This window comes from Falco naumanni, chromosome 6 (genome assembly GCF_017639655.2).
Source record: "Falco naumanni isolate bFalNau1 chromosome 6, bFalNau1.pat, whole genome shotgun sequence".
Classification (NCBI taxonomy): domain Eukaryota; kingdom Metazoa; phylum Chordata; class Aves; order Falconiformes; family Falconidae; genus Falco; species Falco naumanni.
In genome coordinates, this window is record NC_054059.1 from 7,023,543 (window position 1) to 7,050,715 (window position 27,173).

Sequence of the window (27,173 nt, forward strand, 5' to 3'; positions counted from 1 at the left end):
CAGCCAGTGGCACAATGGACTCTCCACAGGACACAGCTGAGCCCATCCACCAAGCTTATGCACTTCCAGGAAAACATACTTAAAGGGCAGAAAACACGGGGCAGGCAGAGGAGCAGGAGGAGGGAGAAAGCGAGAAATGGCGGAGGGAACACCAAGGTCAGAGGTAGAGCAGGATTTCCATGGTGCTGGAGCAGATACCCCCTGCAGCCTGTGAAAGAACCCCTATTCTCAAAGATCACAGCTGCAGCGTTCCCCTTTGCTAACAAAGCCTTGCTATGTGCTCCCAATATATGCCCTGCTCCCACAGAAGAGAAAAGGAGAGACCTTCTTCTGTCAGCTGTGGACATGTGGTATTGCTGAAGGAGCTGGCTCCAGTGTTTCTAGGGGTGGGGAAATTTTTTTTTTGTGGCGGGGTCAGGGGGAGTAACATTATATTCCCTCCCTTAGTCTTACTGTAGTCTAAAGATGAGTCAGTGGTACCAAACAGTATCATGAAGTTAACATCCCCTGTTCCTTTTTGGAGCTTCTTTTCAAGGCTTGTATCAGGATGCAGGCAGGTGTGGAAGAGCACAAGTTCTGATGTGTGCCTAGGGGAGATGCAGTAGCCTCACCAGTGAGTGTCTGATGAAACCTGAATCTCCAAACTTCAACACATGGCATGTGGATTAGGAGCAATGTTCTGCCTGGCTTGGAGAGAGGAGTTTCAAATACCATGAAAATTAAAAAGCAAGGAGTAAAGCAACCCAGGAAATCAGGGTCTAAATCTCGGCACAGGACATCTAGTGTGCTGAAAGAATGGGTCATCTAGCATGGGGCTGAACCCTGAACTCAAACCAAGTGATATGATAGAAGAAGCCTTCCTAGCAATTTTGCGGGCAGTGATCTGTAGCACAGGGTTTGCAGCAGTACTTTGTTCTCCTGAGTCAGCAGCACCAGCAAGATTGCAGTATGAAGCTTTGCTGGTAGGTGGATATTAGAGTATCCCAGACTGTCAGACTCAGCATGGTTGCTTGATTTTCCTACTGGCCAAAATTTTTCTTGGATGAGAGCTTGGTGTCTTAAATAAAAACTGAATAAACCAGATGTTGGCAATTGATGGAAGGCAGTTGGAATACTAAGCAGAGACTAGCTTGTCACTTTGTAGAGCATGGTTAAGTCTGCTTTTTCTGGAGTCTTGCAAACTGCTTGCTAGTCCCTTAAAACTGTTTCTAATATTTTTAATCTTGCTATTTTGATCATGGTTACTTCTGCAGAGCTGTTTGAAAACACTGGAAGTCAATGCAAAACAAGCTTTACAAGAGTGAGCTCAGAGGTATATTCAACAGTCATAGCTGGTAGTCAGTAAGATGCTCGTGTTCATAAAAAATTCTTCTCTTTAGGTTGTGAAACACATTTGCTGAAGCAGCTGAAAGTTGTAATCCACTAGGAAAGGGAGTATACCAGCAATCTGGGCTAGCACCACAAATGGTTATTGGACATCAGTCTTGAAATGTCACTGTGAATGTAGGTGGAATCCTAGAACAGTTTTTTTTTCTAGGCTACTGGCAAATGGTGCATCCACTGGGCGGTCTGAGGCTTGCAGTGTAGTTGTAGGCACAGTATAGGAAACGGCAGTGCACTGTGTTACCACTGACTTCTGGATCAACCAAGTCTAAGTACCTTTCTGTTCCTCCTCCCTGCCCAGGATAATGCTATCTCATGCTTCGTTTTAGATTATATCTCTATCTTAACTTAGTTTAATGAAAGGAATTGGATGCTGAAAAGTCCTGGTGTCACGCTGACGTTGTGTGTTTGCGTAATCTGTACTCTGGCCATTTGAGCTGAGGCAGTGTGTCAGTCAGTGGCCTTTCCTAGAGTCTGTTTTTTCTAGCTATTAATAAAACTCAAATGTGTTACGATATTTCTTGTAGAGGAGATTTTGTGAGTACATAGGCACGACCATGCTTGAAGACCACCAAGAAAGCACACCCTGCCTCTTGTATGTACTGAGAACTGCAAGCTGCTGACAGGACGTGTCTGCAGGTTGGGTATGACTCGTGGCAATCAACTCTTTGTCTTGGTTGTAAGCCAATATGCGAAATTACCACAGGTAGAAAGCTAGTTGGCAGGAACTCCTGTGTCATAGTTGGGCCACAGAGCCCTAACAAAACAGTTGAGCCTTGTGCTTTGCCAAGGTGGCTTCACTTTTGCAAAGGAATGAAAAAGAAGGCCATGTTCTTTGGTGGCTGGTTCTAGGTATTTAGGAGACTAGGCTGTGGCTGAGGTGTGAGACACCGGTAAGGGTAGGTTGGAGAGTTTGGTGTTCAATTGAGCCAAGATTGTTCTACCGTATCTGTAAAGGAAGAAAGAAAAGTCTTTTTCAAGAAAGTGTCTTAAACTTTACTGTCTTAAAGAGGTGGGACGAGACTGTGACTTGACTACTGACCGTGCAGTCGGTCGCTTCAAACTGGCTCACGGCTTGGCACGAGCGCGGATGACACAACGGCAGCAGGTGCTTCCATAACAGATGGTCAGCAGTGAGCCTGCAGAGCCTGGCAGGCTCCTACTGCCTCGGGCATAGCTTTGTTACATCTCTTAAGTATCTCTGATAGTTTACAGAACGTTCTCAAATGGTCCTTCATAGAAGTGAGGGGAAGACATGACTGCTGAAAGCATGACTAAAACATGCTGACTTGTCACCCACATTCTTAGAACGTATGTGAGGTTACAAGTTTAGAGGAAGGTCTGCAAAGTAGGCAAGTGATTGTTATCTTGCCACAGTGCAGGACTGCACGAGCTAGCACATACATCTTTACACATAATTGAAGAGCCCACATACGTGCACTTAAGTGGGAGTTCAAACGGTTTTTAAAAGAACTCTTCCTTTCACTTCTTGTTTCAGACTTATATGAAAGGGGGAAGCCAGCTGGCCTGTTTGCTCGCTCTGAAGGCCACTGTTTCTCATTATGTAGAGGTCAAATATAGATGAAAGCTTTAACACGTCATTGCATCAGTTCTTTAGCAGCCCTGGAGTTTTAAAATCTAATGTTTTCAAATTGAGACTTGGGTTTGGATCTTGCTGCCTGACTCTGTATGGTTATTGTGCCTGTAGCTCTTAATTGAAGTTTTACAGCTATATCAAAACCTATTTATAGGAGAACGTACATTCTGCAAAGGGGCAGCAAGCCAGAGGAAGTCAGCATATCTAGTGTGCCAGTGTTTTGAAAACATGTACGTTTTATCATCAGTGATGTTTCATTACTGGCATCTGAAGCAGAATGCTATTTTCATATGTGAGCCATGCCTGTGACTTCCTGATCTGATCTTTCTTTCTAAGCCAGGTAGACTCTTCCTAGTTTTGCTAAGCTTGATTTAAATTTCGATTGCTCTGTTATTTGTGAATGGCAAGAGTATTAACAGGCAAAGTTTGCTGTGTTTGGAATAGGTGAGTTTAAAGAACTTCCTCTTATCAGGAAGCTGGAAATTGCTTAGGCTGCATTATGAGAAGCTACCTTTCAAAACTTACCTCCATATCGTGCTTTGGACTTTACTTGACACTTCTGGCTTTTCCAGAGATGTGACGTTGCATGAAGCTTTGCTGTGTGGATGTGAGCCTCTGTGATTAATTCCAACTTCCCCAGTCATCAACAGCTTGATAGGAGACTTCGCTGCCAGTGGCAAACACATCTTCCAGCGGCATTGGTGACTTTGAACTGTTAGGTAGCAACTTAAATACTGTCAGTTTTTTTTAAAATGTTAGTAGTCCTAACTATCTTCCATTTCTCAGGTGGGTGTTCCATTGAATTTAGCAGAATTCTTTTGCAACATCAAGGAATCTGCAGTATATGAAAGGCTGCAGGCTCATGTTGAAGAGTAAAGTCTACTGGTAGTTGGTGTTTTTTCAAGTGAGACTTAAACTCACCTGTCGTGTGGCAGATGCAAAGGATTCTTGTTTAACTGGTGTAGTACAGGGGAATGAACATAAAGGAATTGCACATTCTTTTTTTTATTTTTAGCAAGGAGAGAGTAAAGCTCTGTCTAATTGTGAAGGACATCAGTTAGTTTGTAAAAAAAAAACACAACCCAACAAACAAACACAACAAAACCACAAAAACCCCACAAACAAACACAACTACCCCAAACAAAAAAAAGGCCTGAACAGCAACAACAAAACAACAACAATAAAAAAGAAAAAAAAACCACCCAAACAAAAAACCCACAACAAAATCCACCAGGTTTAATTTAGGGACTCTTGTGGTCTTTCTGTTGCTTTATAGATATACAGATACAAGACAAAATGGATTAAAATGATTGCACCCGTATTATAAAGTACTTGCTGTGTAGTTGCAGCTGCTTCGGTATACTTCTAGGAGGCCATGCTCTTGCACCAGCTGCGTAGACAGGTTTGCATTACATTTGTTTTCTTCTTTCCTACAGATATGTCCTTGTTTTCAACAGGACTGACTGCATAGTTGTGGGCATTTCATTCCCAGTATAAGAATTTCAACCCATGCTGAGCTTGCGGTGGCTTGTCAGCTTGGCCGAGTGCGTGGGCTCTCTGGCCTTGTTTGGTTATTTTTGAGGCTGACCCTACTCAAAGTTGCGTTGTCATGTGGCATCCACTGACAAAATCGCTGGGCTGTCAGATGAATTCTGCTGAGAGACCAGGCAAACCGTGGACCACAGTCTGGATGTTGAAAGCTGGGTACGTCACCTGCTGAGCCTGCCTACTCAGCTGACCTGTTCCTAGCGTACAGGCTGTAGCTAGCTAACGTGTCACTGAAGTTGCTTGCCTGTTGTCTCATCCACACCCTATTTTTTTATGTGTTCCCAACACCTAACAGTTAAGTAGTGCAGCTGAAACATCAGGCTGCTTCCAGTGTGTTTTCAGTCTGATTCCCATTTGGAGAAGATTACAAATTGCTGTTCTGGGCAGAGTTGGTAGGCTAGTTTCCTTTCAACAAGTTTATTAAAAACAAACGGATTTCTGAAGAAAGTAGATCATTTCGGGGTGGAAAGCACTAACCAGGGTTCATTCTTCTCAGAATAAGAACCAACAGCACAGCAACTCAGATAGCTCATGTGTCCCACCTCGGTTGATTACCACTTTCTGCCAGGTATGGCTGGAGCGTAAGATCAGCCCAACATGTAAAGGCTGATTAGAAAATGCTCTAGTAGAGAGGTTACCAGAAATGACCCCATGCTGCTGTGGCAAACACGAAATCCTTACTTTTCTAGTGTATCTGTGCTGTTCCGGACAAAAGACGCAGTTGATCCTGTTAGTGATATTCCAGTAAACGGCCAAGTGATGAGAGTTATGAATGGTTATAACCGACAGGTAGTGTTAGGGGTTGTTCACCCTCATGGAAGCGTAATCATAAGCCACAGCTGGAATCCTGGTATCTAGTTGCAGTAGTCGATTAACTAGATCTTATTGACTTTTATCCTTCTAAGCAATAATCTTGCAACAATATATCCCCTTTAAACTTGGTCTGTTTGCAGCAAGACCTGGGATGCAATGAGGCTGTCGCTTTAATGCTTGCATGGATGGAGAGAACAATAGTACCCCTTAGAGGGAACTGCGTGAATGCTTTGGAGGTTTGGCAGAAGATTGGCTGGTGGCCGCAGTTACGTATTTCTTCTCTAAATTAATGTGTATTTTGGTTAAGGCATCCAGGTTTGAACTGCTGAGGAAATGGCTTGTAGAATGAAGTCGGAGATTCACCATATGGGATAAAAGTTCCTTATTACAGGATATCAGATAAAAGTTATTGGTCAAATGGTTAACACAAATGCTACCTGTAGTGCTAGTAGGGTTTTTTCCACGTCCCTTCCTCCTCAAGGGTTTGGCATCTGAGATGCCATATTACAATAGGATGGGGAATAGCATTTCTCCAAGACAATTGCTTTTATATTTCAGCCTTATAACCTTCAGTTGGTGTCCACCAAATGCAAATGGCATTTTGTATATCTTAAACTATTGAGCTGTGCAAAAATGGTAGTACAGTGATGATTTGTGGCTCAGCTGCTATTTGCAGTAAATCAGTGAAATAGAGAAGCGGCACATCTCACTCCAGAACTGCTTGATGTTTCATATCCACATAAGCAGAACTACCCAATTCTTGTCTTTGAGCAGAAAAATACACGTTTCTGTTGAGCTAGTTGTGGAGCAGGATTTGGGTGGAAAAAGAGGTCTGAGATGGGGTCTCTGAGTGAGAGGAAGGGATCATGTAGAGTCGTGATTTCTTCTCTTTCCCCTGTTTTGCTGAACTTGTATTCTTGCCTGAGGCAAGTTCTTTGGTATTCAAAGTGAGTGATGTTGGTACAGATGAGGTTCAGGACTGAGCTTCTTACTACTTTGGACAAGGGAAAGGTTCTATGCTTAGTAACTAAGGCTCTTCATGCAGTGGAGCTGCTTGGAAAAACTATGGTGGCTGTGGTTGGGAAGAAATCAGGCAGGATTCTTTGACCATGGGGCCTTTTCCCCTTTGCTTAGTGTTCTGGCTTCGTGCGTGAGGCTAAAAAGCTGCTTTCCTTACTATGTTTGTACTAGGGAGTTCGTGTAGCTCATCTTCTGCGTGACAGCTCTATTGTTCCAGATATTTAATTCCTGAGTAAAACTGAAGCTTTTATTCTTCTGAATAGTTGGATCACACGTGTCAGTAAGGTCTCAGACCGTCCATAAAATATATTCATCATCAATTAATTAGCAGTCTTAAAGACAATTCTTAAAAAAACCCCCGTATGAATGCTGCTTAAACTTGAGCTGGCCTGAATGTCATCTCTCAGTTGTACAATGCTTAAGGAGAGAACTCCAATGTAAACAGTACAGTTAATGCACATTATTGTCCTCCAGAGGCAGTGGAGCAGTACGTTCTGGGAACTTTTAAGCAAAAAAGTATTCATAGTTCATGGAGCTTGGAGTTGCTTATGGCAATAATTTATTTTTTTTAACAGAGTATGATCACACTTTCCCCCATTATTAGTACTTAGGGAGACAGTTGCCTTGGTTGCACCCTTTCAGATCTAGTAGAAGACTACCTGAGAGTCGGCTTTTATTTTCACCTTTCCAAGAGAGCTGCACATGAACCTCTCAGGAGGAAGAAACGTATGATAAATCATTAAGGACCAAAAGGGATAAATCCAACAACTAGTTTAATACTGCGCTAATGAGCTGAGGTGATTTTTGCAGGTGACTTAGAGCAAAATATTTTGCCTTGATTATGGTGGGGAAGGAGGGGTGCAAACCATATGAAAGTGCATTGGAATAAAATCCAGCAATGTAGCAGATTTTTCAGCTTTGTTTCCAAAACAGGTATTTGGTGATATAGGAAGTGGTGCACTGTTGTATTTAAAAAGTAAAAAGAAGCAGTGCGATAATAAGATGATTTTAAGGCTAAGTAAACTTGCAGTTTGAGAAATGGAGGAAGCTCGAACAGAAATTTGCTGGTATTTGAAGTCATCTGCCCTGTCTTGCTGCAGACTTTTCTTGCAAGACGTGCTTGATAGGGAAGAAGCATTTTTTTTTCTTGAGTGTATATTAAGTGCATAAACACTACTGCGCGTAGTACAAGTATGCCTGTGAACAGGCAGAGAGGAAGAAACTGTATATACAATGTTGTCTTGGTGTGGGGTGCAGTTGTGTAGTTCAAGGACTGACTGCCATGACCTCTCAGACTTCAGGATCTGCAGTAAATATTTGTCCTCACAAGAGTCTGAGATACATTTGAGGACGGGGTGGTCTTTGGAGAGAGGAGGTAACAGTCTCCCTAGTTATTTGTAGTCACAAGGACTGTAGCTGCATTACTGGGAAAGTCGTTGAAGTACCTGGAGAGCATGCACTCTGTGGAAGATTGTGTTAGGTTTGTTGAGCTGGCGTAGGCATGAAAGTGCATAGGCAATATCTGGAACATGCCGGACTTTAAAGGGTAGACTTGCTGGAGTCAAGGTGAGATGTAGTAGCTCTTGAGGTGGGCTTTTGGGGAGGAAGGAGGAGACGGCATGAATTGCTCCTCTGCTTGGGGAGATTATTGCAAGCCCGACTATGATGCATGTTGGTGGAGACAGGGCAAGCTAGCGGTGAAAAGAGTAGATGGTAAACTTTAACCCCACAAATAAATCCCCAACTCTTGTTTGTGGAATTGCTTGATAGTCAAAGCCAGCATCATTAAAATCATCTAACATTCTCATGAGCAATTATTGTAGAAGCAGAAACTGGTGACTTTGTTCTGCTTTTCAGTACTGTTTTGTGGTCAGTCTTCTGTAGACCTGGAAGTTCAGTCTTGCATTGGTTAGCACAATGATGTAGTAGCTTCCTCATATAGTTCTGCATCTTGCAAGGAGGACTTGTACTGTTACTTGCCTATTTAACTTTTTTGGTTGAGTGAGGCTTGTAAACTTTTACTTTAAGCCACTTCTTTCTGTTCTTGACTAGTCTGGATTTGGAACAACCCTGCATTTCGTTTTCTATAGGTTCAAGGCATTATTTAAATACTTAGAAGAAAGAAAAACTTGTGAAGACTATTGTGTTCAACATAATAGTGAGGAAGGTCTGTTTACTGCTGCCAAAGAGATTTGGCAAAGTGTAGGAACTGAATGTATGACACAGCTCAGATGCTAAGGTAGCTCACATGTTAATTCAACCTGGAATAACAGCTGCTCTTGGCTGCTGGCAACAATATCCCTGTGAACGGAGAGGTCTTGTGCTCTGCTGCTGTTCCCCTGCATACTGAAATATAGATTGTGAATAATTAACCTTGAACTGAGGAATCCCAGATCTGTTTATTAAAGAATTAAGTTAAAAAACCTTAAAACAAAATGGGGAAAAAAACCCTGCCCAGATCCAGAATACAATCTGAAAAGGTAAAGGAATAAGAGAGATTCTTTAAAGTGTTGTATAATCTTTCATTAAAAAAAACCCCCTCTCAAAACCAGGAAGTGGTTTTTAATGAGACTGATGTCTGAAATCCTGAAACTTTCTTGCTGTTCACTCTTTTTTTTCTTTTTTTTCCCTTTTTTTTTTTGCTTTTTCCCTTCCTTATGCTCTTAACAAACACCAAAACTAGTCACATCTTTTAGTGGTCCCTTTAAAAGGTCACGAAGCACCAAAGTGTCTTCCTCACTGAACCCTGTACTGATCTTCAGTTTTTGTATCCTTTTATTAATGAAGGTGTTAATCATACTCCAGTTCTGCTTCCCTAATTAAGTTGCAGATGTCAGCTGGGTGTTATGGTTTAACCCTGGCTGGCAACCAAGTACCACGCAGCCGCTCGCTCACTCCCCCCTCATCCAGAGGGATGGGGAGGAGAATTGGAAAGGGATGTGAAACTCGAGGGTTGAGATAAGAACAGTTTAACAGGTAAAGCAAAAGCCGCGCACGCAAGCAAAGCAAAGCAAGGAATTCATTCACCACTTTCCATCGGCAGGCAGGAGTTCAGCCATCCCCAGGACAGCAGGGCTCCATCACACGTAATGGTTACTTGGGAAGACAAATGCCATAATGCCAGATGTCCCCATTCCTTCTTCCCCCAGCTTATATATGCTCAGCATGATATCATATGGTATGGAACACCTAGTTCGGGTCACCTGTCCTGGCTGTGTCCCCTCCCAGATTCCCGTGCCCCTCCAGCCCTCTGGCTGGCAGGGCCCAAGAAACGGAAAAGTCCTTGATTTAGTATGAACATGACCCTGCAACAACCAAACCCATCAGTGTGCTGTCAGCATTGGTCTCACACCCAAAACCCAGCACTGCACCAGCTACTAGGAAGAAAATTAACTCTATTCCAGCTGAAACCAGGACACTGGGTCAAAAATTTGGCTGATCTAAGACTGATGTTTAAGTTTTGGTGTCAAACAGTTGGCAACCATTTATTTAATCTTTGTGCATTGGTTTTGTATTGCAAAACTTAACTAGAAAAATTATATTGAAGTCCAAATTATAATTTAAACAAGGATCTCTAGACTGAATAAGGCTTCAAAATAGCAGCTATCAAAATGCGAAGAGAGGGAATAGGAGAAATCATGTACTGTGACTTGGCAATTATAATTTAGTCCCACAGTAAACAAATAGATTCAAATGAAGGGTATATAGGTCATCATACTCCAACTACTTGATTTCTGTGAAAGTCCTGATGAAAGCACTTGCTGCTACTGCTGTACAATTCCCGATCTCTTACTCTGCTTGGAATCTGTATTTGAGCTCAGTTTCTGGGTTTGGGGATTAGCTGTCAGTATACTTGACACGGATGCCTGCAGTAGCAGAAACTTCATCAGGAGGTACCTTTAATCCTTGTTTGTCCTTCTTGTGTGTACCCCAGATGGACTCAACTTTGTAAGATTGCTTTATGTGGCTTCTGGGCTGTTCTTCATCTGGTACTTATTGAGGTTATCTGCTTTGTGTTAACAAGTCCACCTGTGACTTGTGTGGAAGACTGAATGTCATTGTCTCTTTCGAAAACGAAGTTTCTGTCCCACCAGTAAATGTTTGAATCTGTATCTTTTGAAAATGTAGTTTTCTTTTTCCTTGTACCTACCCTTCCTTACCGCAGTCAAATTCATTTTGCCAAGTCTTATTTTAAAATTTAGCTCAGCCACCAAACTCTGCTGCTCAGAGGTTGTTGAAGTTAGCTATGCTTGTGAGTTGCTCCAGATGCTGATGATTGCTGCTTAAGCTGAGACTTTATGGTATTGGGGAAAGAAACCCAGGAAGCTTGAATACCTTAACGTTGTGGTGTGACTTAATGGGGAGCAGCTCTGCAAAAATTAACCCCTCGTCTTTTCTTTTCCCCTCTCAGATGACAAGTGAAATCTTCATGTGTGGTGTAATTCTCTTCTGTGCACTGAAAGTAGTAGGTTTAAATTTAATCATACCCCTCTGCTCGGCACACTGTAATTACTTGTGTCCTAAAACATTCAGAGCTGCAGGCTGATGTGCTGTACCTTCCAGCAGTCTGGAGAGGAGGCAGAAATGCCTGAGTGATTTTTCGAAGCAGTGCTGTAGTAGCATATATGAGTAGTGCTTTGTAGCCTCCGTTGCTGGCATTGCTGTGGGTGGACGACTCTGAAGTTTCATTATCTTAACATCCACCGATGGAATGCACAACTTATAGCACCCCTCTTCATGATGAGCTACATACTCTGACTTAGGACTTGCATGTTTCTTTATATTGAGGACAAATGCTGTCATCTGCAGTAAAAGCTCTGAATACAGGGTAAATGGTGAGCAAGCCACTTGTGACTTGCTTCTAGGCTTTTACAAACCGCTGTCTTCTATAGTGCATTAATCAGCAGTACGGAATAAAAGTTTATTGGCCTGTTTGTACAACGATATCGAGGGGAATTGTTGGAATTTTGTGAGCTTGAACAGTTGTCATTTGATAGCACGGCTTTACTATGGTAATGCTTTGTCTGCAGAACTGCCTCCTTGAAGAGCAGTACTACTGAGGTTATAGAAATTAACTTAGGCTACAGAAGATCTTCTGAAAAAAAAAAAGACACACCCACAACCAAAACAAAACCACACCACAACAAACATTTTAAAATTGAACTTAGCAAACATATGTAATTTGTCTTCTGTCTCATTACAGAAAATCATTCCACTGACCTGAAACTGAAGACAACTTGTAGCCCTTGTGCACTTATGAAAGACTGTTATAAACACAAGCACTGTATTTTTCACAGGCTTCTGACTCTGAGCTGTAGACTTCTTCTATCTTAAACCGGTCTCTTTAACAGAAGTAAAACAAAAAAAAAAAAAAAAACAAACCCCCTAAAAATCACTTGCATGGATTAAAAAAAGAAAATAAATTACTAAACTTCTGAATGCTTCTGGTACAACGGTGTGGGTTTCTGAAACATACCTGGTGGTTCTCAGCAGCTGATGTCACTTACCAGTCTGTTTAGACAGTCCCATCCTCTGGACTTTTCCTGCCCGGCAGAGGCATAATCAGTGGTTTAACACAGTCTGTACTTGACTTTCTGCTATTAGCAGTGTTAATACCCCCCATTGTATGGGGTTGTGCTGGGGAGGGAAAGCAGGTCTGTGGTGTCCCTGCTGCCCAGGTGATCTGAAGCCCTGTAGGGTGTTTACAGCAGACTCATAGTTTAGGTGTGCAAGGATCAGTCAACAGAATAGCCTGTCTGCTTCTAGGGAAGGATATCTGTCCTCACAGAATGACTTGAATAGTTGGATGGACATCTCTAGCCTTGGGGCAGGGTGGAAAGAAATACATGGATGATCATTAACAATGATACTGTCTTCTCAGGGAAAGTAAAGATGAGTATATTTGTCAGTAACACACATAATGCTTAGTCTAGTAATTAAAGTTTTTAACTTTTCCTACTTAGGTCTTCAAACTTTAAGCCTCAGCCCTACAACTAGGTCTGTATTCTGTGCTCTTTGTGTTGCATGAAGTTGTCTCCTGAAATCGTGCTGGGGTTGTGTCTGGCATCACACAGGTTTTGTTCATGTAGTTGCAGTATGCAGTTTCCAGCTGTGTCTCAAAAAGAGGCGATAGCTTGTAGAAGGTCGTTGCTGGCTGCTTAGCAAGGGTCTGTAGGTAATCACCTACAGACATCACCTGTCGTATGTCAAAAATCCTGCCAGTAGATGTGGGACATAGATGCTAGTAGAAAGGCTGCTGCCCTACTGCTTATGATTTAAGTATTTATCTTAATTTTGCGTATTCTTCTGTGCAAGTCTACACCTTCCTAATGCACAGGACATAAAGCTGTATTTTATTCTTGTACCCTAAGACAGTCTAATGGTTTATTTCTTCTATGTAAGGTGCAGTTGCTTGCAGAAGGCTGTTACTCTTCAGTATAAACTAATGTCTATCCTTGTTCTTTCCTACTGTTGAAGAGGTCTTAATGCATGCCTGAATCCACCTTTCTGCTGTCTAGGTCTGTAGAGACTATGAGGTGTGCTGTAGTAGTAGATGAAACTAACCTCTGAGATAACTGGAGCATCTGTTTCAGTTGGTAACTCTTTTTGCTGATGTGACTGGGTTCAGTTTGTGCTTGACATATTACTTGTAAGTGAAGGGTTCGGTAATACTCGTTCATCTAACCCAGAGGTAGCTGGGATGAAGATGGAGTAAGGCTGGGGCGTAGCTCAGGACAGAATTCTTGGAAAGCTAGTACTGTTGGACAGAAGAGTCAGACCAATGTTGCTGTCAGCGTGTACTAATACAGTCTCATTTTTTGAGGGGGTTTTGTTGTTTTTTTTAAACGTGGAACGCAAGCACTGACTTGCTGTTAGTCACAGCTATGGCCTGCAGCCTGGCGGGCTGAGAGCTTAGTCATGCTGCAAACTTTTTTGTCTTTCTTGTAGCATCTAACACCTTCCTTTTCTCTCTCTTACAGATTTGATCCAAGCAACTAACGAAACAAACGTGAATATTCCTCAGATGGCTGATACGCTTTTTGAGCGAGCAACAAATAGTAGCTGGGTGGTCGTATTTAAAGCCTTAGTCACCACACATCATCTAATGGTTCATGGCAATGAGGTAAGTGTAATCAGCTTTCTCTTGAGACCACATTGGCACTGAGCAGACTCCAAGCCAAAAACGTTAGTAGTTCAAAGGCATCTCTTCTGAACCAGTAATAACCTGGCAACAAAGGGCAAGAGTGATTCTTGATGAGGAGCAAATTTACCTTTAACAACGTAGTTGAAGGCACGCTGATTATCTGTCTCTTTATTTACAAAACCATAGCATAAGAGCGAGCAGCAGGCTGTTCAGCAATGCTGGCAGTTGATGCGCTGTCTGAAAACAGAGCTACGCAGGATTAAAGACTACCTGTGACTTTTTGCCTGGCATCGAAGTTGATGCTCTGGCACATGTGTACTGCCATCCAAACAGCTGCCCTCTCTGCATGAATGTTAAAATCTTCCTAGATCTGCAAATTCAGCTTGATAGTCTTTTGGATTGTGTTTTCCTTGTGCTTGCTTTTCATTGAGCTCTATAGACTCGTATGTCTGCATAAACCCAAAAAACTTACTTAAAGAGCTTTTGTATGCCTGTGGAACAATTCCTCCCTGGCTGTATATGAAGTGTTTTCATGCAATGAACTTCTCCAGTGTCACAGCGTAAATTTTTATTCCTGTGCTATTTTTCTGTTCCAAGTTTTGGCCAATGTTCTGATTTGCTTGCTGTAACTGTTTCAGGCTGTTAGTCCTTGTACTTGGTGTGGGGCCTCCTTGTTACTAAAACAGGCCCTTGGCTTGGCTGAAACTGGGGGCTGCTGGATTGAGAAGTCTTGGACTAGCCTGGATGTGCTGCTTTGTAAGCAGATATATCTTGTGCTTCCTCAAATCTCTGAGAATTAACCACTTTTATTGCTCCTTCCACAATCTGGTTTGTATTCTGCACGAGATCTATTTTTATGCATATAGTAGGATGTTTTGTAGAGATTCAGGCTAAATGCAATTAATATGAATGGGTGAAAAAGGTTTTGAGGAAGGTGCTGCAGACTAGAGACAAAAATCTGGGTTTTCGAGTGTGTCTGCTGGAACTAGACTGGTAATCTTCCCACTAGAAGGTACAAAGCCTTCAGATACAGCCTGTGATAAGAAAATAACTTTGTGTTGCAGAGATTTATTCAGTACCTGGCATCTAGAAACACATTGTTCAATCTCAGCAATTTTCTGGACAAAAGTGGATCTCATGGTAAGCCTACTCATGTCTATAATCGCAACAAGATTTTACATAAGATACTATTGTTAGTTTGCTCCTTCATTCATAAAATGCAAATAATATAAAAATGTGCTACTGAAGCCATTTATAAGTACTTAAGGAATACAGTAGCTCAAGTGAACTGCTGAACAACTTCAGAACAGTGTTTCTCAGTTCATGGAAAAGTTTTAGCCAAAAGGTGAAACTGTGAAACTCCCTTAGAAAGTGCTGGTTGAAATCTGGGCCAAGTCAGCTATCTCCTTAGCTGTTACAGGAGTTAAGGATGAAATGGATAACTTTCCATTTAGGTTTTTGGTTTTTACTCAGTCTTAAATGGTAATTTGGTTGCCTGGGGACACTGCTTTTCTTCGGAATTATCTACAAGTGTTTAACTGGGGCCGGGTGGACACTAGCTGGTTTTGGTTTTAGTAGTGAATTTAGAAAGGTCTAGGCAGAAATTAAGGAGTTGTTCCCTCTAAAGCTTACAAATTTTGCTTTTCTGCTTTTGACTCTGGAATTATTAGTGACTTTTCCTGTTCCCTAACTTAACAGAGGAAAAGCTGTTTCATGGTACTTTTACTAGAGAAGAGAGAAAACTCAAAATTCTGCAGCTTTCAGAGAGTATTTGCAGACTGCATGCAGAATGTGGGAATGCTACAATAATGGGCAGGATCGAAGCGATGCCGCATTACTCCATCTCTCGATGGAGACATGTGACACCAAAAAGACTTGAGCGTCTTTCAGAAGTGGTAACATGGGACAGGAGCAAAGCCAAACAAATATTAAAACTGTGTATGTCTAAGAAAAACATGCTACGCCTGCTCAAAGATACTGTCATTTGGCAACAATGAATTCTGTTAAATGCACGTTTTTGTTCTTTGCCACTTTCTTTAAACTTAAATTGCCATTTCATAGCTAATACACAGTGTGTCACAGATAATGAGGTATCAGAGTTGGTAGTGTTAAGCCTGAGTTGGCAGAGATACTTCATGTTGAGAGGTATTAAAAAAAATATGCAGTCAATGACTAAGTCAAGGGGTGTGGATTTTAGCGAAGGTAGCAAAAAGGGAATTGTACTGAAGAGGAGGATGAGTTGGCTTCTGCACACATTTCTGTAGCTTAAAGGAAGAAACTTTGAAATTAATACCTGAAGGATAGACTGTAATACTTGAAGTTTGAGGCTTCTTGTACAGTATTATGCGCCTTGAAGATCTCTGGTGTGATAGTTCAAAGAAGATGCTAATCTCTGTGAATGCCATCATAATTTCTTTGTTATGGTAAACCTAGTCAGGGGAATTTTGAATGTCCCTCCCTATAAGAGTTGGAGGCACTGACATATATAAAATAGCAGGAGTGTTTTAAGTTGAAATCTATCTTTATCCTGGAAGTCAGGTACCAGTTCAGTAAAAACTTTTTGTAAAATTGACATTTTTCCCCCATTAACAGAGTGGTAAAAATTTCGCTGTCAAGTTATGTTACCACATAACTATGTAAAAGCCACTAGCAGGTTTCTCCAGGAACCATGCCACTGGTGCCTTGGATGAATCTGTTGGAAGCAGAGGACACCAGTAGACTGTTTTGTGCAGCTTTTCCTTCAGAAGCTGGAAGATGTCTTGTGATGCCTGTTCTCTGTGTGGAGATGTGTAGTGCAACAGAGATCACCTTAGGGTCTATTGACTGTATATTATCAATTAGTAAAGAACCTCCAAACAAGCATGAAAATGAAATGTAAAATGCATAACTGTTTTTTGCAGGTTATGACATGTCCACCTTTATAAGGCGTTATAGTAGATACTTGAATGAAAAAGCGTTTTCCTACAGACAAATGGCATTTGACTTTGCAAGAGTGAAGAAAGGGTAAGCAAAATTTTAAGTATGTAAACTGATAGGGTTGTCTGACCCATTAAAGTCTCGTTTGTGGCACTGCGCTTAATTTTAGTGTTTCAGTGACTTTGCTCTTGTTAACCCAGGCCAGCGTAGTATGTTGGTATTTATCAGAACATTTTTTTGGTCTCTGACTCTTCTAGCTGGAACGTTAATGGCTCAAGATTCTCTCTTGAAGCACAGACAACACAGCAAGTGGTTTAACACCCACTGAAGGTGCAGCTTAATTGACTGCATGCTAATGATGCTCCTGCTAATCATGAGTTGTGTACAGGATCCTTCTGGCAGTTCCAGTGTATTCTGCAGCTTGGGATTCTGAGCTGTTAATGTAGGCGTTGCTGCCAGGCTTTCCTCTTCTGCTTCTCAAACTGCCAGAAGGTATAGGGCCTACAGCTTTGCTGTGTAGTTGGATGCCATTCTCATAGTGGGGACCAGAGTAGTTATCTCTTGAACCTATCTGGAATAGGAAACACTAAGATGCTTTTGATAGGCAGACTGGTAGCTAGTTGGGTTGATATTTCTGGCAAGCTTTGATCCAGCAGGCTGCTGTAGTGCTAGCATCTAAGTTCCCTTTGTCACCTAGTTCCTTTGAACACTTCATGTTAAATAAACTTAAATTTGGGTTTCTGGTGATCCTTATATTCCTGCCTTGCTGTACGTTCTTGGAAAGGTTTTCTACGTGTGTTATTTGTGGTGCTCGAGACAAGGTGCTGCCTCAGAATATAGCATACAGTAACAATAACGGTGTGCGTTTCCAGAGAGGAGATGCTGTACCTGTCAGCAGCCAGAACGGGGCAATGCATCGTGGTGGTTGTGCAGGTTTGCGATATTCAGAATAAAAACGGGCATGCCTGAAGACAGCCATAAGACTATGGGTGGCAATTAAGGAATGCCACACATCCATGACTGCTGTGTGATCCCATCGGAGTAATGGTTCAGGACTGATAAGGCAGGTCAAAGTCAGTGGAAGAGCTCTGAAGGGGTAATGGAATTAATTAGTACCAGGAATACCGAGGAAGGGAACTGTAAGCAAAGATTGCCCTGATTTAAATTGTCGCTGAATTGGCATGCATATATTGTGGCACTTGATGGGAGAAGAAACCAGCTTATGGAGTGTTTTTGTCTCCAGTGACCACAGACATGTCAGCAATGAGTTGTCGTTAGTTATTCTTAGCAAACTTAATGCGCAAAGACTATCAGGTCTCTAAGTACTTCTGTGACAGTATTTCCTGTCAAGTTATTCAAACTCTCAGTGTCTTCATTCCATAAAGAGATCAATCTCTTCATTCATCACTCTAGCACAAAACCTTGCCTCACCTGCTGTCAGGGAGGGTGGCTGGATGAAGTATTTTTCATGCCAGCTCTCATGATAATGTGAGAAGCAGGAGAATCAGACAGTGCTCCAGATGTTTGAAATGGATTATAGCTGCTTTAAAGTTAAATTTATACAAGAAATCAGTTTAGGGGAAAGGAAAGGGGAAATGCCATGGCTTCTAATCTGTATTCCCTCTTGCAGAGCTGATGGTGTAATGAGAACAATGGCACCTGAAAAGCTGCTGAAGAGTATGCCAATATTGCAGGAACAAATTGATGCACTACTTGAATTTGATGTATGTATTGAAGCTGACCCAGCATTCACATGGGGCAGTGACTTACAAATGCTGTGTTGTAATGAATACATTTCACCTTGTAGGTAATGCTTTGCTGATCATCCTTTCGTGTGGGCCAGAAACCCCTCTTTGCAGTGTCCCACTGAGGTAGTGCGGTGAAGGATGGCCCTTTCCTATACATGTGATTTGTGCAGATTGCACTACATATTTTTTTTATGACAGTATTTTTTTGTAGAGAGGGTAGAGGAGCAGCCTGAGAAGTGAGGGGCATTGAGGAATGCTGACTTGGAGTTGGGAGTTTCATCTTCTGCATCAGCAGTGAGGGGAAGAAATGGACAAAACAAAGGAGACTGAAGAATCTTTTTTTCTCTCTCTTGGCAGCCAATTTATTTTTGGGAGAAGGGAAAGAGCAATTAAAATACATGTGCATTGGCTTCCTCAAAATCTTCATCTGGTTTTCAGCTGTAAACTAACTTGACTAAACTTTTAATCTAGACTCTTCATAGAAATAAGTGTCTACAATGTATTTATAATGTTATGTATGTTGGTCAGATTGTTTGTCTGCCTTAAGGATAAAAACAGGAGTCAGTTGTTGTAGGAGGTACAGTGTAACATTGCAGAGAGGTCTTTGAAAGAATCGGTCTTGAGGTTCTTCTGGTTTTTGAGGTTCTTCTGTTTTTGGTGGGCAGAAGGACACGCTTCCAGGTGGAAGACAGGGCCTATTACAGCTTTCGGAGGAAAGCCTAGTGGGTTTTTTTGTTCTTTAAATAGGATAACAATAGTGATAGTGGTCTCAGAAGAGGAAGTGTTTTTAATCAAAGAAAGATCTTTTTTTAAATGAGCACTTATGTTCTGCCTAAGTTAACGTAGGAGTTGGAAGTGTCTCGACATCATTAACCCGACTATTATTTTGTAGACTGCTGAGGTTTTGGCAAGCTCTGCCGTGAACTGACATCTTTTGTCCAGTTTCATTAAAACTTTGTTAATAGCATTTCTGCCTTCCTCCTCTTTGTGATAGGTGAAGGAGTCAAGACTAAGGTGTTTACTGTTGATGGGGATACTCCTGTGGCATGGTGCATTGTTTTGGAGTGGTGAAGAAAGCAATCCGTGATCTGCTAACTGAAACCTTCATTTGGTTTCTTTGTGTGAAAGCTTGTATTCAGCGCTTGATTCTGCCTATAACAGCATCAGATACCTGGTGCAAGCTAAAAAATTCTGACTGCAATCAATACATCTGTTGTAAATAACTGGTATTTTATTTGTAGGTTCATCCAAATGAACTGACAAATGGTGTCATAAATGCTGCGTTCATGCTTCTGTTTAAAGATCTTATCAAACTTTTTGCTTGCTACAATGATGGGGTTATTAACTTACTAGGTAAGTAACCTGGTGTCTATATCTCACAACCATGTGCGAGTGAAAAACGAGTTTCAAATCTGCTTCAGATTTTTGACTTAACTTTCATTAAAACTACATTTTTCTTGATGGGTTCTATTCTGAAGTGAGAGAAAACTTTAAGCCCTAACCTCTTACGTTAGTGTTTGTCTGAGGCTGGATTTTCATATGCTCTTAAAATTGCACAGATGTCTACTTAAAGACTCTGCGCTTAAGAAATGTACAGTGCTGTGTGAGCTTGCGTAATATATCCTGCAAGGTTAGCAAAGCAACTTTTACTCTTTGATTGCATTTCTAAGATGCACAGATTCTTCTCTTTTATATGCTATGTGGTAGCCTTAGATGAAGAAATATGCTCCTGAATAACATTCCCGATCTGTCTGAAAGCGTGGCTGCCAAAGCTGGATCTCCTCCAGAACCCTACCTACTGCCAGCCTACGAGGTCTATAGAAGGCTGTGAGCGTGTTGGTGATCAGACAGCTTGGCATGATCACCAGCATAACATACCTTAAGCTGTGCCTGCAAAAGGCTTTGTGATGAAGTCTGACACCAGGAGTTGCTGTAAACTGCTGGAAACATAACTGACCCTGTAGAAAATAAGCTTCAACTATTAAAACTTTTGAGCACCTCAGTGGGTATATAAAGACAACTGAAAACTGAGATTGCTTGGCCAGCATGACCGACCTAAAACTCTGGCTGCAACTAGAAAAGGAAGAAACAGAGAGGTTACAGGGACTAGACAGTCAAGAAGATTTTCCTGAGCTGTAAAGCTCAGACAGTTTTTTTGTACCCATGTTGCAACACTTTCTGGTGGTTTCAGAAAAGTGTCTTGACTGAAACTATAGGCATGGGAAGCTTATGGAGCAGATAGAAATGTGTTGGGCATAAAAACTGGACTGAGATTTTGCTGTTTACTGCTACTTAAAGCGTAAGTTCAGGTTGAAATACGTGGCAGTTGTGCTTGATAATGGGCACAAACCAACTTTAGAGAGCTACTCAAGTAGAGAAAGTACTGTTCTTTGGCCTAAATACAATTTGGGAGAGGATGTATTAATGTATGTTTAAGTATCCTTAATTACTTTGAATTTAAAGTTTGGTGGCTACTTCACCTCCTTACGTTTTATTTTTAAAAACCTGGTTTACATCACACACAATGCTACAGCTGGTTGGGGTGCAGTTTTCCAGTCTATATAATTCTTTAGCAGCTCAGCAAGCCCAATTTCTAAATTCTGCTAAGGACTAGGAACACCACTAGATTAGTGTCGGAGTAGAAAAATGTTAATGGAGTGCAATATTCTTGAAGTGTGATTTTCCTGAAAACTAGAGTTGCTGATGAATGCAGACCTAATGTAAGATAACTTAACTGAAATTTGCCAAATTGTTTCTCTAGAGAAATTTTTTGAAATGAAAAAGGGACAATGTAAAGATGCTCTTGAAATCTACAAACGATTTCTTACTCGAATGACCAGAGTATCAGAGTTTCTTAAAGTTGCAGAGGTAAGTGACTTCCAGTCTTCTGGAGTCTGACACTTAAGTATTTTGTGATTATTTTAGCACTGATATAAAATATTAATTGCACTTGTTAAGCATCTGACTCACTGTGTACAGATGTGAGGCAGTATAGAAGTTCCTGGATCTGATTGTTCAGCTCTTCTTGAGGTAGTTAAGACCTGCTTAGGACTTCCACATCTTTCTACTGTGCAGCCAGCCTCAGCTTTCCTGGTAACGTTAACAGATGACATGACTTCAACCATATCAATATTTCTTGGTAGCGTTGCAATAAATGCAGGCTTCTAGGACAGGGTTGAACATTAGAGGAAGATAGAGCAATTAGGAATAAAAGTGCAATGATTTTATAACTCTGCTTTTTAAATCTTCGCAGCCAGCTGCAAGTTAACTGGAATGTGAGATTTTCCTGATTCTGATCTTGTTATCATCCTCTTATGTGGATAATATAAATGTTACATGGTTACTTAACTCTTTTACTAGGCTCTCATTTGTGGTAGTTGGCTCCTTGGCACAAAATGCACATTTTCCATGTTTCATGCTTCATTGTAATGGACAGCAGTAATGAGCTGAATAAAAAGATTCTTTCTTTGCAAATTTGCTTAACTATTTATGAGGAAGCCTGCTAGACTCCCAAATGGCACGTCATGTCATCTATGAATGTTGAACTTTGCGGACTGAAGTACTTTAGACATCTATAGGTCAGCTTTGCAGGACAGGGATTGTAGTGACTGTACTTTGGGATGACTAGGTGCAGTGGAACTTGTTCTTCTGCAAAAGCTAAACCAAGAGGCACTTCAAAGAGCTATGGTGAAGCAACAGGACAACTAATAGAAGATTTAAACCTCATCTTGCTGTATTTGAAAAGCTAGGAGAGAAGGGTGGAACAACAAAGTGACTTGAGCATTAGCATTTTTTGGTGATGCCTTCTAGGATTTGTGTACTGGCTGAATTTTAGGGAACTTCATTAGGATAGTCAGGTATCTGGACAGCGTGTGTTTGGCAGTTCAGTAACGCTGTCTTCTGAGACAAGACTGTATGACCAGAAAGCCCTACCTGACTTGCAGTATGGAATATGCACTTTACTTGGGTGGAATCAAACTCGCTTCACCCCCCCACCTCCCCCTTTTTTTTAATGGATGTTTAATTTGTTAAAAAAAAAAATAAGACTGCTGCAAGTTTTTGAAGGTAGTAGCTACTGGAAAGATGGGCATCTGCACTTGCTAACTTTGTAGTCTTTTTTTCTAAAGATAAAGTGCATTAAAGGTTGAAGAGCAAGAGTACCACAGTTCTAGTCAAAATTAGCGCCTGCTGCAGTTGAATAATGCACTTAACATTTTACTTTTTACATCCACAGCAAGTTGGAATTGACAAAGGTGATATCCCTGATCTTACGCAGGTAAGCTTCTCTTGTAGTCTTCTTGGGTCTGTGTAATAACTGAAAGTTCTGTAATTAGGAAGCATACCAGGAATGTAAATGTTGGTAGGAAGTCATACCACCTAACATTTTAAAGCCCTCCCAACTTGCAAATAAGAACTGCCCAAAGCTATTTTTTAAGACTGACATAATTAATGTCTTTCATTATGACTTCCGACCTGTAGTTGAAGGGTGGACTGTTTTGCTCTTTCCTTGCTAAAGGACGGATTTTCACAGCTTGTAGCTCAAGTTCATTTTTGACAATCGACTGTGTAGAGACTGTGGAGTGACTTGCTTAATAATCTCTCCTTGACACAGTCTTGGTCCAGAGATGAAAGTCAGAGCAGCACTAGCACTACTGTCTTGCTCTAGGTACAGTGAACTTGAAGTTTAAATGCAGAAGTTGTGATTTGATTGCTGAACTTCTCTGTCAGTATGCACCAAAACTTCTAACATCTGTCAGTATGCATCACAACTTTTTAACATCAAAATTCTCTTATGCTGTAGCTGCTTAAATTCTTTTGTGCTGGCCCATTTTCAATATTGCTTGCAAATTGGCCTGAGTGCCTGGCTTTGTGTTTAATGTGAAAAGAATATTTACTTGGAAGAAGAGATCCATGCTGAAGACTCGTGGCAGTGTTGATGCCAGTAAAATTGGAACAGAAGAGCAGCCCAAACTGCTTAACAGTTGTAAATCCTAACTTTTGAATGCGTTCGTAACTTATGTACGTGCAGTTTCTGAAAGCCTCTTGAAAGCCCGGTTTCAGTCAGCGTTGGAATAGTGGTTGTCTTGGTTAAAAAGGCAGTTAAATTCTGAAAGTGAGACATGATGTGAAGGTGGAGAATTTTAATCTTTATGAGTTTCAGATGCTACGGGGATATGAAGTCCAGCCTGTCTTTAGCAGAGGAAAGCTTAGACTTCTTGTAGCACGTAGAATATCAAATCCAATTCTGAAACAGCTGCAGCAGTACGTTCACCTAACTGTACCTCAGGGGCTCTTTTTCAACAGGGTCCAGTCAGTCATCAACTAAATCCTTGAACCAGAAGTACTCGCCTCAAACTCAGTTAATGAAATATGCTTTATAAATTCCTGTAGCACTTCTGTCTGCATCTGTTTGTGTTGCATCAGTCTGCTGGAAAGGCTGCCTGCTGGGACTGCACAAGCCCTGTTCTGCATCATCAGTCAGTACCACACTGGCTCGGCAGTGCCTTAGTTACTTTTGCCGGAGGGTCCCTTTCACCTTATGAACCAGCACTTTAAAATCTAATAGAATAGTTCCTTTGGAAGGAAGGGATCTACGACGGTTGTCTAGTCCAACTGCCTGACCACTTCAGCGGTCTTCTCAGGTAGCCGCTCATAGCTATATTCCCCCAAAGGCTGCTTGGGACTCACTTGGTAAGGCTAATCTGCAACATGCTGCAGATTGCGTACAAGACCTAGGCAGTGTATCTCAGTGAGAAATAAATGCAAAGTGAATCATAAAAACTGAATCTCAGCTAATAAATAATATATAATTGTACATAATACCAGTGCTATACCTAAATTCCTAAAGCAAGTCATGCCGATATCAGTAATATTGCACAAGAAGTTGGTTGTGCTGACGCTGGGTGTGTGTACATACTCTGTAAATCCAAACAAGTGGCTGCAGTACTGAAACACAGGTCAATAGTTGTCATCTTTGGACTTCCAAGTTTGGCTGCAAAGTTTTGGAGGCTGTGGAGGCGTCTTGGCAGCTGAAGAGCTTGGCTCATTTGTAGTTATTAGCAATTCTTAAACTATGGCAGTCTTGCTCCAAATAGCTGGTGGGGAACCCATCTCTAAGGTTCTACCACAGTGCTGACTGCTAAATTAGTCTAATTTTGAAGCAGTATCTAGAAGAAATTAAGCAATGTTCAGTGTTGCAAAATAGATACCAGACAATATTTAACTCCCGCATTGTTGCATCTAGGTAGAAATTTTCTGAAGCTTCCTCTGTGAATTGTTTGATAGATGAGAGTTTCCAGTTACCTTGTTGGCTTTTAAGAAACCTGTGAATAGTATATTGGAAAGCTATTTAAAATGTGTAGAGGTAACTGGTAACAGGAAATAATGGATTTTTAAAGGAGGTACAACTTGTATCTTACGCTGTAGCCTTTTTTAATATGTAGAAGTCTGTTTTTTTTTTGTTATTTTTTTTAAGCAAATGGGAGCCTTTGTTCCTGTTTTTCTTGCTGCTGGAGAATTCTTGTAACTAAGTTACTTGTGTTTAACCGGATTTTTAATTGTGCTCAGATTAGTTGAACATGAATAAATATGCCTAAAAAAGCAGCAATGGTTAAGATGTTCCTGCATTGCATATGTATGTAGGACATATTTAAACTCAAGCCATCATTTAAGGATTTTTTTGAACATTTTAAATTTCTGCATGTGTTAAGTTACCTTACTGCTTAGTTTTAATGTCAAAATTAATATGCAGATGCTGTAAGTACAATTAGCTGTCCATTGGTACCAGCAGGTACTAAGCATCCTAAAATGTCTGGCTTAGCAGGCCAGCTGGTTTTCAGCACACTGTACACAGGAGCAGTGGATAGTCTGTTTTCAAGCATCTCAGACTGACTTTTTTCATGCATATGTGTACCCTGAAATTAAAAACATTATTTATTAAAAACACCATAGGTATTGCTGTCAGGAATTGTGGTTGATCTGAAAGAGACTGATAAAGAGAATTTCCCATTTAAAGACTGTACCATTGATGAACCGGTAACCCTGGTGAAATACTTGACTGTTATATGCTACTTTATCTCTCAAGGGTTTCCTCCTTGCTTGTTGATCTTGTAGGAGTCTACTTATCTGGACTCTACACTGGAGTAGCTATGCACACTGTTTGCATTTACAACTGCTTCTCCTATCTGCCATTGTAACAGCAAGTGCATGCCTGGGGGTATTGCCTGACCACAAAAAAGTTGCTTAAAACGGATCTTAAGATCAGGGAGGCCTGGAAAAGCCTGGGTTTTGTCGATGTCTAAAATAATAATCTTTCTGAATTGTGAGTTTGCTGCTGGGCTTAGTAACCTGTGGTTGGCTGCCATTTGGAGAAGAAACAGTTTTGTGACGTTGGGAGTCTTGAACCAAAGGGGTTTTTGCTTTGGGTATGGGAAAGGACTTTTAGTTTGTTTTGTTTAGACTGCAAATATTACCTAACCCTCTAGTCATGAAAGAGGTGTTGGGAGGTCTGACTAAAATCGAAACTGAAAGGATGACCTTGAACCTATAACTCTTAAAATTAACCCTGTGGATACCTGTGCTGTTGTCAATGTTTGATACTGACTGAAAGCGTGATGAGCAGCACACCCTGGATTTAAGGCTTCAGGTGCTATTTAGCAGAGGTAAATGTCTTCTCTCTGCAAATTTGGACACAGTATTATCTTTCAAAAGCTGTCTTTGCCTGAATACTTCTAGCATGGAAATCCACTGTTTTCAGTAGCGTAAATAAAATAACAGCATGAGCATGCACATGGTGGGCTTCAGGGAAGCTGGTGTGAGATTTCAAAGTATCATTAGGTCAATGCAGCGTGTTTAGAAGCGTATCTTTCTCTTTGCTTTCAAGGCTCCTAGCAGTCTCATGGAGACCCTTGAGCAACATCTAAACTCACTGGAAGGAAAAAAACCTGGCAACAAGTAGGTATATATGTTATACCATGTATCAAGGCATAGTAGTAACAGTGTGAGACCAGCTGATGTTTAGGTTTGCCTCCCCCAACCTCTTTTTGTCACTTAGTTGGAAAATAAGCCGTGCTAGGACTAAGCTTTTCCTTTCTCTTACAAAGTCATCTTAATGGCAACCTTTTTTTTTTTCCTTACAGGGGTTGGAGGGGGGCGGGGAGGGCAACAACACACTGAACAACTACACATTTCCCCAAATTAAGTAAAATTAACTCTGAAAAACTCCTAGAAGGAACTGTTTTTCCCTGCTGCAAAGGCTTTTATTATCAAAATTTGTTTTCTAATGGCTCTGCATCTTCTTACTAGATACTTGTCATGGCTAAGTCTAGGAAGGATTAAGCTAAACCTGTGTTTTCTCTTTTACTGTTGCGTTCCTTGCAATTTAGCGAAGGGTAAGTACATATATTTGCATATCACTTGCATGCAGATGTGATGATGTTTGGGTTTTTTTTAAGATAGCTTGAACACTTAGAAATAGATATCTTCTTTAAACTGTACCTAAACTGTTGCTTGCTTTTTTATATAGTTTTTTATATAGTTATTAAGTATAACTATATTTGTATATAGTTATTGAGTTACTTTTGGTCATTTCTGTCATAGCTCTGGATCTTCTAATCAATTCTACAGCTCCTAGGACTTGCCCAATTCAAGCCACCTGTAGGATGGATGCTAGTTCAATATTGGTGCAGTTTTAACGTCAGATCCTCCTTTCTTTTACATCAAAACAACTCTAAAAATATGTGGCAGTATTTTCGTACCTTATAATGACGAAAGTAAACAAATGCACCAACGTACATTTTGACTTGTGATTAAGGCCCTGTTGGTGGGTGTTAGTGTGATTTTTCTTGCATGTGGGAGAACTTTCAGCTTAGATTTCCAGCTGTTTCCATACTTATAAATATCATTATTTTAAAGTAACTCTGACTTTCTTTAAAAGAACAGCAGACTGAAAATTTGCTGACACTTGTTTTGTAGAACTGCTTCCATACTACTGGTGTTCTGCTGC

At 41.0% G+C, this 27,173-nt stretch overlaps 1 protein-coding gene across 32 annotated transcripts in view; it reads left to right on the plus strand.

The window, feature by feature from the left end:
• The window catches only part of SNAP91 (synaptosome associated protein 91), a 71,098-nt gene that overhangs the window by 7,512 nt on the left and 36,413 nt on the right, over positions 1-27,173 (plus strand). For 20 of the 32 annotated variants that reach the window (XR_005828457.1, XM_040598075.1, XM_040598086.1 and 17 more), the window contains exons 3-11: positions 13,342-13,484; positions 14,570-14,645; positions 16,406-16,508; positions 18,052-18,145; positions 19,411-19,522; positions 20,931-21,037; positions 22,404-22,445; positions 26,052-26,122; positions 26,554-26,559. Coding sequence is in view for 31 of the 32 variants with exons in the window: in XM_040598075.1 (XP_040454009.1) it covers positions 13,342-13,484; positions 14,570-14,645; positions 16,406-16,508; positions 18,052-18,145; positions 19,411-19,522; positions 20,931-21,037; positions 22,404-22,445; positions 26,052-26,122; positions 26,554-26,559 (754 nt within the window). In the remaining variant the exon portion in view is untranslated. The remainder of the gene's footprint in view (positions 1-13,341; positions 13,485-14,569; positions 14,646-16,405; positions 16,509-18,051; positions 18,146-19,410; positions 19,523-20,930; positions 21,038-22,403; positions 22,446-26,051; positions 26,123-26,553; positions 26,560-27,173) is intronic. The other 12 variants (XM_040598076.1, XM_040598082.1, XM_040598078.1 and 9 more) reach the window with 1 other exon arrangement.